Raw genomic sequence first — 14,044 nt, 5'->3', positions numbered from 1 at the left:
AACTTTTCAAAATTTAATGACAAATATTTTAGACAATATTTATATCTCTGCACAAAATGGATTTACTAAAGATATTGGATGCCAAGCCCGAGCCAACTATTGCAGACGAGCACTTCAATGTGAATGAGGACTACCAAATGTCGAATGACTATAAAATACCGACCCCAATGAGCGATTTCCAAAAAGAACTCACAGACCAAATCGTGTCCCTCCACTACAGTGATATACTCAAGTTCTTTGAACGGGTTGACGACGCTCGCGAGAACGATCGTGTGGTGCTTGACTCTTTAGAAACAATGTTGCTGAATACCCAACTGGTCTGCTCGCATCCATATCTTCTGATTGACCATTACTTTCCTAAAAGTCTTACCGCAAGAGATATCCCCAAAAGACTCTCGGAGACGAGCTGCAAATTCAAAATTTTGAGCGATCTGCTCAATCTGCTCGATGGAATATACAATGTCAAGGACAAACCAAGTTTTGACGTCGCGATTATTGCGAGACCAGGGAAGACATTGGATCTGATAGATGCGCTTTGTCTAGGCCAGAAATGCAATTTTAAGCGGTACTCTGGGACAAAGCTGAAAGAAGCATCCGGATCAAACAAGAAACATGTCAACTTGAATGTGCATCTATTCCCCTCTGACATGAAGAATCTGACCGCCGAACCAACCACCAGAATGAAAATCATCATTTCATTTGATATCAGCTGTTCTTTGGACCACGACAAAGTTCTAAAACTCAGAAACAGAAGCACAAGAATCTTGCGACTGGTGCCCATCAACTCTATCGAGCATATTGCTCTTTACTACCGTGATTTGGTAGCTACCAGAAATTACAACGATTACCTGAAGCCGGTTACAGCAGCTCTGGTGGTTTTGAGAGATAGGGTGGGACAACTGCCTTCGGAGTTGCGTCCTATTTACAACAAGAACCTGGAATTTCTTACTAACTGGCTACGTGATCCAGAGGTGAACAAGTGGCCTCTTTTGGACTTGACGTCCATCCCCATGTATACCGCCAGCGATGTTGAGAAGTCACTTTTGACCGAAGTGAAGTTCAATTTCGATAATGACGACTTTTTGAAAGAAGAGGAAACCAAAGATAACGATTTGAATTTGAACTTCAATTTTAACGGAAAGACACAGATGATAGGACACATCATCCAGCCTAGATTTAAAAGCAAGAACAACAGGAAAACGGACTTCTACGAGTCGAAACGTCTGGAGAAGAAATATCTGTCAAATGAGCTCAACTCAGATAGTAAGCAAGTTACCGGTATATCAAAAGAAATTGCGATGGACCAGATACTGACCCATACGCTGATGTCTCAATTCGACCAGAAACTCGAGGACTTAATTTTGCTCAACAAAGAACTTGAGTCCTTTGATCGTTTTTATGATACCCACAATAATGGTATGCGAGAGATCTTATCGACGAATCAGCAGATAACGACCGAGTTAGCGGAACAGGAACTTCTGAGCAACGAGCGCAGCAAGAAGATTACCGAGTTGAACGAGCAGATAAGCAAATTAAAAGGTTCAGTCACAGAAAAACAATCCGAAATTGAAGAGATCCTTTCCGAAAAGGTTCCGAAGGCAGAAGGTGCTCAAAGGTGGCTGACGGCAGACATACAAATTCAAAGGTTGAAGGAGGAAATAGAAAAACTGCGCTTGAAAGTTGAGTCCGCTGGTTCTGAACGCAAGTATATGCTAATTGAGCGTGATCGGGCAACCCAATCGATGGAGGATTCTGTACGCGAAACGGAGGAGAAACAGAAACAAATAGACGAGTTGAGGCAGAAAATAGAGGCCTTGAAATTAGAGAGCGATGACAATAAACTGCAGGAATTGGAACAGTCGAGAAAAGCTTACGAAAAGACACTCGAAACCAACGAGAATCTGAAAGCAGCTATGGAGACCGCATTCCGAAAGGTGACTGACTCTGAGAGCAGGTCGCGCTATGTAAACTACTCTAGGAATGGGCTTCTTTCCAAGCGGAATGCTAGTCCTACTGTGTAATAAATAGACAAGCGAAAAATAAGATTACTATATTGCTTTTTCTATCCACCGAGAGATGTTTATTGTCGAATATTAAACCGATATATAGGTATCACTAACTAGCTACCAAATAGCTTAGATAGCGCGCTCTAGTAAGGCAACGGCACTTACAACAACAAAGCACCAGCAGCAACAGCAGCAGCACCAGCAGCGTAGTAGGAGCCGAATCCAGCAGCAGCACCACCCTCGTAAGTAGAAATAGAAGAGCTGTTTCTGGCTGGGCAGTTAGTGACGGACTCCGCACAAGAAGTGATGGTCTCGGAGACAGTGCTAGCCTCGGTCTTGGTCAAGACAACGGAGGAGGCAGCGAAAGAAGTAGCAGCAAAGAGCAAGGTGGCGACGGAGAATTGCATTTGTGAAAGAGCGAAGAAAGTTGGTTCGTTACTGAAATATCTCAGTTGGGACAACCCATATTTATAACGTTTGGGGGGCTGGGTTCTGTTGTGGTAAAATTTTGCATACTGGAGAATGTAAACACCATCAGCTGCCCCGCTTCCTAATGTAGAAAACAAACTGTCCCAAAGAGGAAATGGATTTTACCTGGTAACATTTTGAGTGACGAATTAGGCAGTCGATATACGTAAATAGCAACCACAACGGCATCGGGTCATGCATGATGTGGCCCGGCCTTCCTGCGGTGCTCTCCCACAACGCGCTGGTCAAGAAGTTTGTGCATCTTCATCTGCATGGTTAGACTTAAAAATCAATAGGCGAGTTATTACTTGGCTACGGATCTGAAGCATTGCGAAGCGTGCCGCATTAAGTTCCTTCTTGGCTGCTGGTTTTTAGGTTTGCACCTTTGGTTTTTCTGCAGTACACGTAAACAAACTTTTTATTACGGTGGTAAATCTATTCAATATGATTGGCTTGCTAGCTCAACTGAATAAGGAAAAGCGAGAGAACGCCATTCTCTCCTTGCATTTTGAGGAAGCATTCCGTTTGTAAAACAATACAGATTTTGGAGCAGCATTGTTAGTGGTCTAGAACCCCTGCACCTGATGTTCTACTAAATGTTGAAGGCTGGACATATATCCGATGGATCTGGTAAGATCTCAAATCGGCTCGAATCTGCGCGTGTGTTCCAGCTTATTATATCTGTGTGAGCTTCACAATCGTGTCAATGTTGATATTTTTAGATTCGAAATACTCTGTCTGAATCTTGGACCACAGAAAATCAGAAAGTATGATTGTTTGTAGAATGCTAAGCACCAAGCCGATGGCGTAGAAGAAGTTCGCGTTTCCAGAATTGAGGCTCATCCAGACGTAGTAGAATATTGGCAGCAGGGTCAAAATCAAAATCACTCCGAGGTAACTAAGAAATGGAGAGAATTTGAGCTTCTTGTAATAAACCTTGAATATGATCAACATTGAGTAAAACAGGTTCAAATCTGTCACCGTTGGGTACGCTTTGGCAAAATTCATGAACCCGGCAAGAATCCACGAAGCAAATAGCAAGTCGTTGCGGAACCTTGTGGCCAGAGGCACGACAAAAATAAACGAATATATATTGAACACAGAGAGATAGAAGCTGCTAAAGAAGTCAAAGATCTCTGTGAAAAAATACCACCACAGGCCTATATTGGGCACGATTTTCTTGAATAGCACAACGGACGCGTAATTGAGATACAGAAATCGTAGCGAGTTGTTTGTCAAGATGTAACTCGAATACAGTAAGGCCGAGATGGAAGCAATGTATAGGATGATTGAGCGTACCACTGCCTGTTGTAAACCAGTAGATTGGTAGATCGAGAACATCAAGGGCACGACAAAATACCAGTTGTAGTAAGCTAGATATGTGGAAACTGCCAAGCTTACGATCGAGGCTTTGAACTTCTTCTGGAGAGTGAAGTAAAATACTAGAATCAGAGAAAGATTGTTGATCACTGTTGTTGACTTGGAAAGAGTCGAGAGAATAGCCAGTGGGTTAAATGCATAGAAGATGGCCACCACTTTTGAGCTGAATTTGGTGGAGTATTTTGTATTTTTATTGATCTGCACCAAGAGGAACCCTATGGAAGTGTCGAGGGCTGCAAAAACAACGTTTAAGTGTGTCAGCTTGGAGAAAAGCGCCAGAAGAAGCGGGGGGAAGTGAACTACCTCGCCAATGTATGGATCAATGTTATTTGTGAGCAAGAATATTCCTTCTTGCAGAGATCTGAACGAGGATATAGGCGTCGAAAACAACACAGACTTATCGAGAATTGCAGTGATCTGTGGATACAGAACGGGTACTACCAGCCTGATAATAAATCCCGTTGCGAGAATGATATACGAGGAGTCGACCATGTTCATTGAGTAGAGTGTTCAATTTTCGAAAGGGCCCCGAAAACTTGGCATTATTTACAAATAATTTTTAATTGTCATTTTTGCCAACACATTTTCAGGGTGGGAGATTCTCAAAATAAATTCGGACCTGTACATAGATTTGAATTGCAGAATGGCGAAGAATAAAAACAAGAAAAAGCAAAATGGCAAGGAGTTAGGGCCAGATGTGGACAGAAAAGTAGAAAAGACTCATCAGAGCGAAAACCAGCCTGAAGAAATACAAAATCGCCCTGCTCCTGAAGACAAAGAACATGACATTGTTGAAGAGGAGAGCGAACAGGCTGATGACAAGCAAACTTTGCGAACAGAAAGCTCTGTCTCTACCGCGAATCAAACAGAGATTATAGAGGAACTCAAGCGACAATTGGAAGCCAAAGACAAAGAGATTTCACGACTGGAATCCAATAGTTTGAAAGATCAGCTTGAACAAAAAACACAGGAATGCGAGAAATACCAATCTAACTATCAGGCACTGCTGAGCAGATTGTCTTCAATGAAGTCAGTCTTTCAAAAAATGAAGGAATCAGAGATTGAGCTGGAGAATACTCAAAACGAGCTGAAGACATGCAAGGAGACGATTGAAACTTTGGAGAGTCAAGTCGAGGAAAAGCAGAAAGTTATAGACGCGCTGAACTTATCAGTGGCGTCTTTGAAAGATGAAGCAGCAAATTTGAATGCAGAATGCGATAAGCTGAGCAAAGACTACACGATGCTCAAGAAGAGTGCCCAACTGAAAGAGGACGAGCAAACATTGGAGATCAAGAGGCTTGAAACGTCCAATAAAAAATACGCAGTGGAGCTTAAAGAGCTTAGGTCCGAAATCGAGGAATATCTAATAATCGTGAACGAAGAAAAGATATCCAAGCAAAACCTTATTCATGAAATGAACGAAACGAAAGCCAAAAATGAAAGTGTGGTTACTGAAAACCAGGCTCTGCAGGAGGAACGCAAATTACTTCAAGATCGGATCACAGATCTGGAGTCCAGGATTACAAACCTTACGCAGACATTTGAGGAAGAAAAGCACGATTTACAACATCAAATCGAGGTCAATATCACGAGAGCAACTGCCGCGGATCAGCAGCTGAAAGAGATGAAGTCGAAGCTGGTAGAGGCTGAACAAAAACTGATGCGAATTACCGATCTTGAGAATGAGGTTAAGCAGAAGCAGCTTACAATTGGCAAATTAAGACACGAGACTATTGTGTTGAATGAGCATTTAATGAAAGCGATGAAATTAGTCAAGAAAGAGTCCACAACCGAAACAGTGGATCGCGAGCTGATCTCCAATCTTTTAATTTCGTTTCTCCAGATACCCAGGGCGGACGCCAAGAAGTTTGAGGTGCTGCAACTCATCTCGAACTTTTTGAACTGGGATGATGAGAAAAAAAGACATGCGGGATTACTATCTTCGCATTCAAAAACCAATTCGAATAGCGTCTTGAACGTTCCGAGTACACCCATTGCCGAGAATTCTGCACCCCGGTCTAGTCAGTCGTTTGTTTCGCTATGGACAGAATTCCTTGAAAAGGAATCTACACCTTCCAAATAAGCATGTACATTGTAATACTTCGTTGCATAACTGGATTCAAACCGACTTTACCTATAATTCATGCTATGAGCCTGTATTCTTCAAATTTCCAACCCCTAAGAACTACCTGTGAATATGTGAAGGATTGTAGCAGCTTTTTATCAAAAGACGAGTTTGCTTTATATGGTTTTGATTTGCAGCATTGCTGGATAATCTTTGTTTATTGCTGACAGGTTTCATTGGACATACCAACCAAAAAAGGCCGAGTTAAGACCTACAACTCAACTTGAATAGAAGGGGGCAGCGTCAACACGCTACTCAGTGATCGGTGAAAATTTACTCGGTTTAATCCTACTTATATGAAGTTTGACATGAAAATTCAGCTCAGTGTCTCCGATATTGTTGATGGTGGGAGGTTATGAGACAATTCTACTATGGAGTCTTGCCGAGCAAAAGGCCGCAAAACCTACTGACGAAACAATATAATTTGCCAACGCATAGACTCCGCTTGGCCCACTGGTATCTTATCAGAACACCAACCGTATTGATTTTGTCTAGGAACTGAATGCGAACCATCTCGAATTGGGCAAAAACACCCACTCATTTGAGGTAGGCAAGATTGCAAAGCGCTCATTGGACTGCCATTCTGGGATAGCCGGATAGCCGTGTGACGTCTCGAAGGAATACACCTTAGAGGATTATATCATTGGGTACCAACTACGGAGTTAGCTTAGTCATACGTTACAGATCCTTCGATCTTGAGCACTAAAGCCGCGGGAGCAAGTATTTGTGATCTGCTTACAAACTAACGCTTCTGCATCCAGAAAGAGCGCCTATCTGATCACAGTCCTAGACAAGCTACACTATGTAAAAATAGACAGGAATTCTACCGCTAGAACTTCCTCATCCTAATTTCTTTGACTATGAAACCTGATTAGCAACCAGTTTTGACTTTATTATTTATCGCTGTGCGGCTTATTAATCTGGAAGTTGCGGATGCCCAATTGCATATATATATATATATTTACGGTTGCACCATCAAAGTTTTCATTTGTTAACTTAACAACTCTATGTCGTCGGACAAAATTGAACTGTACTCATCTAAATACTACATTGCCTGTGCTACTGGTGGGTTCTTGGCTTGTGCTCCCACACATTCGGGCGTCCTGCCACTTGACCTGGTGAAATGCAGACTGCAAGTGAAGCCTGGTCTTTACAAAGGAAATCTAGACGGAATCAAGTCCATCATCAAGACCGAGGGTTTGAGAAAAGTGTTCACGGGTATTGGGCCAACTTTCATTGGTTACGGCCTACAAGGAAGTGGCAAATACGGATTTTACGAGGTGTTCAAAAAGAAATATAGCGATTTCTTTGGTGTTTCTAATGCCTACGTGTACATGCTTGCCTCCGCGTCTGCCGAATTTCTTGCAGACATTGCCTTGTGTCCCTTTGAGTCCATGAAGGTGAAAATCCAAACTACTCTGCCTCCAAATCCAGTGGTCGGTTTATACTCAAACCTGTACTCAGGACTGGTCCCATTGTGGTTTAGACAAATCCCTTACACCTGTGTTAAATTTACTTCTTTTGAAAAGATCGTCGAACTGATTTATGCCAGTTTCCTTACCAAACCTAAGGAACAGTACTCCAAAATTCAACAAACAGGTGTCTCTTTCGCAGGAGGCTATGTCGCTGGTATCTTTTGCGCTCTTGTGTCTCACCCGGCAGATGTGATGGTTTCACTGATTAATAATGAGTCAGGAAAGGGCGAGTCAATGCTGTCCGCAGTCGGTAGAATATACAAGCGGATCGGGTTCAGCGGACTTTGGAATGGTCTAGGGGCAAGAATTGTGATGATAGGTACCCTGACCGGATTCCAATGGTTAATATATGATTCTTTCAAAGTCTCTGTTGGCCTTCCTACAACAGGCCATTGAGTAAGCGGTTATCATATCCATTCAGACCATTTTTTCCGCTGAAGATAGATGAACATCCCCAACCCTGAGAAAGCCATCAAAGATAGTATAAATATGAATGAATTATTCCTTTGTGCTTGATTGTCTTGTTGGGATTGTTGTTGGACTTCTCGTATTTTTTGGAAAGTCCTATAATATTTGTTTGATTTCTTTTTCGTTGATACCCCGAGCTCTATACTATCATCGCGCTTCAAGTAGCCTTTAAAACAGGGAGAAAGCATCTCGAAAGCGTTTTCGGAGTGCGAAACATCATAAAATGGTATCGTGGCGTCCACACCCGCGCAGTCAAAAAGGACCTCGGAACCACCTGGATGTTGCTCTATCAGGCTTGTCACGTCATATACTTTGCCATTTATGACCATCCACAAATCGTCCGGTGACACATGTGCAGCTACCTCTTCCGCTGTGAACACTCGTCGGCTGCCTGTGCTCATCACTTGTGAAATTATGTCTTATGCGATGTGTTGATCTGCTAGTCAGATATTGGTATCCAGACTCCCTCTTTGTGTTGATTTAGTCTTCGCCTAAACCTCAGTCACTCTGCGGTTCGTAAGCCGGCCACTATTACAATAAGATTGCTTCTGAAATGCCGGTAAAGATTTGCTTTCAGTTACCCGACGGAAAAATAAAAGTACGTAATTTTTATTATTTTTGATAATTCTCCACTTGGATTATGCTTCCAACCACCCGAAGACTTACAACGGCACCTCTCAAAAGCATCCGTTTAGGATTAAGATTCAAAAATACAGCAGCATATGATAGCGCGATCCAAGCTCTTAGACAGGACCTGAAAACTAGCATTCGCATGAAAGCAGACGTCTTTGAAAGAAACGTGATCAAAAGTATTTTGACTGAGGTCAAAAACCTCGAAGTTGCCAATGCCGGGAAAGATCAAGATGAATTTCAGCTATACGATTTGCTGGCAAAGATGGTCAACCAGCGGAAGAAAACTGCTGAAGAGTACTTGAAGGAAGGTGCACCTGATCGGTTTCAACAAATGGGGTTGAATGAGCTCAGAGAAATTCCATACATTGAAAAGTATATGAAGGAGCTTCCAGTAGCTTCCGAGAGCGAGATTGAGGCCAGAGTGGAAGCAATTGCCAAAGAGTTGCAGAAGGATGAGGAGCTAAGTAGTCCAAAGGCATTGTTTGGCAAGATTCCCTGGAAATCTATCCAAGAAGATTGGCACGCTTCTAGAGCAGCAGTTTCTGCCGTTATTCCCAAAGTTTACGAGAAACTGACGTAATAAACGTTCCTAGCCGCATTTATTCATATTAACTTTTACCTGCTTCTTGGACCAAATCCAAGAACTTTTCTTTCGACATCTCATTGACGAGTTCCTTCTTCTTTGTTTGTCCCACTCCTTTGATGGAATCAATCTCTTTACTGGTCTCCGTTTGGGTCGCCAGAATGGCATTGAAAAGCTTAATTACACCTCTCTGAGCAACTTTTCGATAACGCTTCTCTCTCTCTAGTGTCTGTCTGGCGAGCGAGTCATCTGTAGGAAGCAAGTTTTTCACTCTGTTAGAAGTGAGCTTGGCTTTTTTCTCTGCGAGGAGTTGCCTTTTGGCTTTGAGCTCTAGTTTCTCGCTTTCTAGTTTTTTTAGCTGTGACTTGGATCTGGCCAAGATTGGATCTTTACGGTTGTGAGCCTTCAATTTGGAATCTAGAAGAGCATTAATGGCCTTGGAAAATGACTCAGAACCATCGCTTTTGTTCTTCTTCTTGCCTGGAAGTGTTGGGATCTCTTCATCATCTGAGTCGTCATTATCCGATTGAGTAGAGTAATCGGTTTGCGGTTGATCGTCACTATCCTCACTTATTTCTTGGTCGCTCCTAAGAGAATCGCTTCCACTGGTGGAATCACTTTCATTGTCGCTTTCTACACTTGGTTCGCTATGATCATTCTCACTTTGTTCCTTCATATCGCTATCGGTCTCGACTTCATCGTCACTTATTTGCACCTTTCTTCTAAGGGACTCTTTCAAAGGAGCGCTTCCGGATGCTTTGGATATTCCCACAGCCACCTTCTGCCTCTTTAGATCTACTTTTGTCGTCATCAGGATTTTCTATTAAGGACTTGTTTAAAAAAATTCTAATAAATTTTTTTATCAAGTGTAAGGATGTACTGATATTTGGTGGCTATCAGGAATTGAGAGCGCATGTTGCTTTGTATTTGTTGGTGACTAGGCCTGCTAATTTATTGGGCCCTAAAGATTGACTGGCACAGAAAGTGAAAAATGAGAATGAGCATTGATCAATTACAAGACTGCAGTAAATTTGTATTACTTGGCAATAACTTTTGCAATAATGGCTCACTTAAGTAGTAAACTGTATGCTTAGAAAACTCTTATGGCTCACACCCAAACCTCAGCCAGAATTGACCTCCATTCGAATCTGATTGTGGGAGAGTTGTTCTAATCCAGACTTTATGAATTTGGCTCCTCGAACAGGCTTATCATTTATGCGCCACAACCGGGGCTGATAACCGATTAGTAAAACTGAGCTATGTGACAAGGTTTAGTTAGGTCCGCTAAAAATGAGTCACTCTTAAAATCCTAAATAGGAAATCGTGCGAATCCAATGTCGTTCGGGTTTCGGCAAGTTAACGAGCCTGACTGTCCGCAACATGGCCAGAGTTATGGCCATATTCTACCTGGTAGGTGGATATGATCCGAAGCGAGCTCCATTTTGTTTTCAAAGCTTGATGCTGTTTCTCAGTTTAAATCCAGAGATTTCCGGTCCGATAGCGGCATGTTGATATAAATTGATTTTTCCACAACTTCTAATATTTAAAGGAGTCATCTCCCACTAAAAATTTTTTTCACCAATACTTTCTCTCTAAAGACACACCATATACGCAACCAGTTATTAAAAGATTATTTTGTTATTTGCCATTCCGTTAGCGTTAGTTTGAATTATCAGTGAATTATTCAAAATGTGTGCCTAAATTTATATCCTTTTAAGGTTATAATTTCTAGATTGTTCAGTATGTTAGACAATTAAAGAAACGAGAGAGAAAGTACATTTCAGAGACTTAAGTTTCGTTCGAGTTTATCTCAACCCATCCCCCAATTAGATCAATATGTTAAAGTGAACCATAGATTTTCCACCGTCCATCATGGCGTGTCGTTGTTGACCAACTTATTTGAGAAAGATAAGATAAAATAGAATTACCATATATCATCATGTTGTTAGGAGAATCAGTTTTCAGTGCTTTTGCAGAGCCCCCATCGGCTAAACCAGTCGACCTCGAGGATTTGCTCTTGGATACGAGGGGTTCTCATCTTGATGATCACAATGCTGATCAAGCTCTACGTTCCAATCCGGGCCTTACGATTTCACCTTTTGAGATCCATTCTTCTGTTATAGGTTCTATATTTGAGGATCCAGATGCCGAAACAGCTCCAATGTTCGAGCCAAGAGAGGATTCTTCCTCTTGGGAGCCACTTTTCAAGGAAGAAGATGATCTCATCCAGTTAGCTACCCAGTCCACTTCTGCTATTAAAGAGGAGATTCTACCAAAGACATCGGTGACCTCACCTTTGACAGACATGGAGGAGTCCGCTCGTTTGGCTTCCTCTACTAGCGAAACTTCCACGCCTAAGAAAGATCGCTTTGGATGTACTCCTTACACTAGAAAGAAGAGGGCGCTTCCACTCGAACCTGTTGTTCCTGAAGGTGCTGATGCTGTAGCTATCAAGAGGGCTAAGAACACCGAAGCTGCTAGGAGGTCTCGTGCTCGTAAAATGGAAAGAATGTCTCAGCTTGAGGCAAAGTGTGAGTCGTTGATGCAAGAAAACGAGTCTTTGAGATCGGAAGTTGCTCGTCTCAAGGATCTTCTGCAGCGCTCTTCGTAAAGTTTGTTTAGTATTGTTTAGGATAAAGCTGACTATCAGAGAAATTTGGTTACATATTAAAACTTTCGTCAGGTTCCCTTTGACATGTTTTCATTGAGCTCATTGTAGTCTGTTAAGTACGAGAATCGTACCCATCTCAAGCAGCAAAAACGGAAGGGGAGAAAGATGAAATGAGAACATGACAAAAGAGCGACAAAAAAATGTACAAAATTGCTCTACTTGAACCAAGTACATAAGAAGTTTTCAAGGAAGTTGGGAGATTAGTGTAGTGGTCATCATTCCTGCCTTCCAAGCAGGCGACATGGGTTCGAATCCCGTATCTCTCAGATCTCAACTTTCTTTTTTTAATTCTGCCAATTGTAATTCTGGAAACTGAAAAGCCTTGATGCGCGGTCTTAGGTGGTGTGGGGAGATTAGTGTAGTGGTCATCATTCCTGCCTTCCAAGCAGGCGACATGGGTTCGAATCCCGTATCTCTCAATTTCCTACATCCTATATTTTTTGATGCTCGCGAAGGAAAAATTATTCTATATCATTTTATGAAATAACTTAGCACAAGCCAACGAAAAACAGTATTGTTTAATTGGACGTTGCTGTAATGTAAAGAGAGCAGTAATGATGTTTCTCAAGAGAATCGAGACAACAATTGTTTGATGTTTTATGATAAGGAAGTAAGCAAAAAAATCTAAGCGTCCAAAAAAATGCATACAGCAGGGTTCGAACCTGCGTCCCATCACTGAGAATAGAACTTGAGTCTACCGCCTTGGACCACTCGGCCATGTATGCAAGTTTTAGTTAAAAACCGACAGTACAAACTATCCACGTTGTCTATTTCACGCTTCATCTATGTTTTGATATAGGCGGCACTGTACTCCTCCCTGTGTAGGTAGTAATCCCTCTTAATGTGTCTTCGCAATTTCATTCAACCCTAGCATGGTCCTGAAGAATCATAAGGGTGTATATAAATATATTCTAATCATTGCTTATCACCGATTCTTCACTGTTCGCTCTATCTCTTGCTCGGATACCCTACACTTTAGAAGGAGCCACTGAAACCCGTTACTTAATATGCAGAGACTCAATATGTTGCAGTACAGTTACTCTGAAGATTATGGCAGAGGTGACGATAATGGTCCATAATACCTTGTATCAATAATACCTTGTATCAAGGGGACCATGGTTTTCGTGGTGCATCCATCACTGAAAACCAGTAAATCTTACATGTTCTACATGAATTTTATATATTCAGCTGAATACATCCTCGACGGAGAATTTCTAGTTCTTTCGCCTGTACATTATCAATCACTCTACTTTCGGCTAAACAACTTCTGTCTGGAGTCACTAGGATTTGTTGTGTTGCAAGTTGATGAGCATATATACTTCACGATACTTCATTGTTTGAGCATTATTATATACTGGGCCAAAACTTATCGTTTGATGTGGCAGTCTCGTCGTGAGTTATAATTACACCGGGGCGGTGGTATCGTTAAAGCAGGCAAATCAGGTCTGTTTCCTAGAACAGAATAGCCCTTTTTTTTGTCTACCATATTCTCTTTTTTCATCTTGAGATAAATTGGTCAGCCTTCTGGACGTGTCTACGTTTTCTGCTATCGATTCAAGCGTGTTATAGCTTATATTCGTTTCTGGTTTTGATGAATTGTAGTGGTTGCGATGTATCGTACCCCATCTCCCTCATAGAGAAAATAAATAACTGTATTCATCCCCCCTTTTCCTCAAGATCTCGCTAAATATCTTAGTGAAGGCGAAATAAGTACTTCTCCCTTGCTAAATCCATATCCCCCCCTCGTTTCCATACTCTTTCGGTTGCGGCCATATCTAGCAGAAAGCACCGTTTCCCGTCCGATCAACTGTAGTTAAGCTGCTAAGAGCCTGACCGAGTAGTGTAGTGGGAGACCATACGCGAAACTCAGGTGCTGCAATCTTTTTTTTTTTTATTATTTTTTTTTCCCTTCCCTCCAGTCCAACGCGGTCTCGAGGTCGCGTTCTGCATCAATCCATTGTCTATCCAAACGTCTATATATATATGCCCACCTCTTCCACACCTATCTTTTTTTCCTCCCAGCACGTAGAGAAGAGTGGTCGCCAATCCTAATCCCTCCGACTTCTTCTTGTAATCCTGCCTTTAGGAAGAGCAGCAACAGTGGTATGGCGCAAAAAGTCTTCATTCATCCTTTACCACTACCACTTTTTTTGCCGGCTCTTCCAGGCACCTTGTAGCACCTCTTTCAACTCTGCCACCATCTCTATACTTAAATTTTCCTTTCCAGCGCCAGAT

The 14,044-nt window shown here is 42.0% G+C and overlaps 9 protein-coding genes and 3 non-coding genes across 12 annotated transcripts; 7 read left to right on the top strand and 5 right to left on the bottom strand.

Annotated features, from left to right (window-relative positions):
• Positions 1-56: 56 nt before the first annotated feature.
• OGAPODRAFT_103539 (uncharacterized protein) lies at positions 57-2,444 on the top strand (the record flags this gene model as incomplete). Its single annotated transcript, XM_018353184.1, has 1 exon — positions 57-2,444. The coding sequence occupies one exon, from the start codon at positions 57-59 to the stop codon at positions 2,019-2,021; it is 1,965 nt and encodes a 654-aa protein (XP_018208869.1). The 3' UTR covers positions 2,022-2,444.
• OGAPODRAFT_10530 (uncharacterized protein) lies at positions 2,168-2,413 on the bottom strand (the record flags this gene model as incomplete). Its single annotated transcript, XM_018353219.1, has 2 exons — positions 2,168-2,277; positions 2,305-2,413. 2 exons carry the CDS (start codon positions 2,411-2,413, stop codon positions 2,168-2,170), a joined length of 219 nt encoding a protein of 72 aa, XP_018208870.1.
• Positions 2,445-2,902: 458 nt separating the features above from the next.
• Positions 2,903-5,978, bottom strand: OGAPODRAFT_103536 (uncharacterized protein). The gene has a single exon (XM_018353183.1). The coding sequence runs from the start codon at positions 4,350-4,352 to the stop codon at positions 3,150-3,152; it is 1,203 nt and encodes a 400-aa protein (XP_018208868.1). The 5' UTR covers positions 4,353-5,978; the 3' UTR covers positions 2,903-3,149.
• On the top strand, positions 2,903-5,978 carry OGAPODRAFT_17517 (uncharacterized protein). Its single transcript, XM_018355165.1, has one exon. The coding sequence runs from the start codon at positions 4,498-4,500 to the stop codon at positions 5,935-5,937; it is 1,440 nt and encodes a 479-aa protein (XP_018208867.1). The 5' UTR covers positions 2,903-4,497; the 3' UTR covers positions 5,938-5,978.
• A 1,008-nt stretch (positions 5,979-6,986) lies between these two features.
• OGAPODRAFT_78218 (uncharacterized protein) lies at positions 6,987-8,494 on the top strand (the record flags this gene model as incomplete). The annotated part of the gene is made up of 1 exon (XM_018356430.1): positions 6,987-8,494. One exon carries the CDS (start codon positions 6,987-6,989, stop codon positions 7,848-7,850), a length of 864 nt encoding a protein of 287 aa, XP_018208865.1. The 3' UTR covers positions 7,851-8,494.
• OGAPODRAFT_40730 (uncharacterized protein) lies at positions 8,087-8,305 on the bottom strand (the record flags this gene model as incomplete). Its single annotated transcript, XM_018355399.1, has 1 exon — positions 8,087-8,305. A coding segment is annotated over one exon (219 nt), but the record flags the coding sequence as incomplete, so codon positions are not given.
• A 68-nt stretch (positions 8,495-8,562) lies between the features above and the next one.
• OGAPODRAFT_95995 (uncharacterized protein) lies at positions 8,563-10,570 on the top strand (the record flags this gene model as incomplete). The annotated part of the gene is made up of 1 exon (XM_018357855.1): positions 8,563-10,570. One exon carries the CDS (start codon positions 8,563-8,565, stop codon positions 9,133-9,135), a length of 573 nt encoding a protein of 190 aa, XP_018208863.1. The 3' UTR covers positions 9,136-10,570.
• OGAPODRAFT_17516 (uncharacterized protein) lies at positions 8,576-10,570 on the bottom strand. The gene has a single exon (XM_018355164.1). The coding sequence runs from the start codon at positions 9,947-9,949 to the stop codon at positions 9,164-9,166; it is 786 nt and encodes a 261-aa protein (XP_018208864.1). The 5' UTR covers positions 9,950-10,570; the 3' UTR covers positions 8,576-9,163.
• A 148-nt stretch (positions 10,571-10,718) lies between these two features.
• On the top strand, positions 10,719-11,796 carry OGAPODRAFT_17514 (uncharacterized protein). Its single transcript, XM_018355163.1, has one exon. It carries the CDS (start codon positions 11,078-11,080, stop codon positions 11,747-11,749), a length of 672 nt encoding a protein of 223 aa, XP_018208862.1. The 5' UTR covers positions 10,719-11,077; the 3' UTR covers positions 11,750-11,796.
• A 207-nt stretch (positions 11,797-12,003) lies between these two features.
• Positions 12,004-12,075, top strand: OGAPODRAFT_t73. Its single transcript has one exon. It is a non-coding gene; the product is annotated as a tRNA-Gly (tRNA).
• Positions 12,076-12,156: 81 nt separating this feature from the next.
• On the top strand, positions 12,157-12,228 carry OGAPODRAFT_t74. The gene has a single exon. It is a non-coding gene; the product is annotated as a tRNA-Gly (tRNA).
• Positions 12,229-12,450: 222 nt separating this feature from the next.
• OGAPODRAFT_t67 lies at positions 12,451-12,534 on the bottom strand. Its single transcript has one exon. It is a non-coding gene; the product is annotated as a tRNA-Leu (tRNA).
• Between the last annotated feature and the right edge of the window lie 1,510 nt (positions 12,535-14,044).

This window comes from Ogataea polymorpha (genome assembly GCF_001664045.1).
Source record: "Ogataea polymorpha strain NCYC 495 leu1.1 chromosome Unknown OGAPOscaffold_7, whole genome shotgun sequence".
In the NCBI taxonomy this organism is placed as follows: Eukaryota; Fungi; Ascomycota; class Pichiomycetes; order Pichiales; family Pichiaceae; genus Ogataea; species Ogataea polymorpha.
Note: the sequence above shows the minus strand (reverse complement) of the source record. Positions and strands in the feature narration are given on the sequence as shown.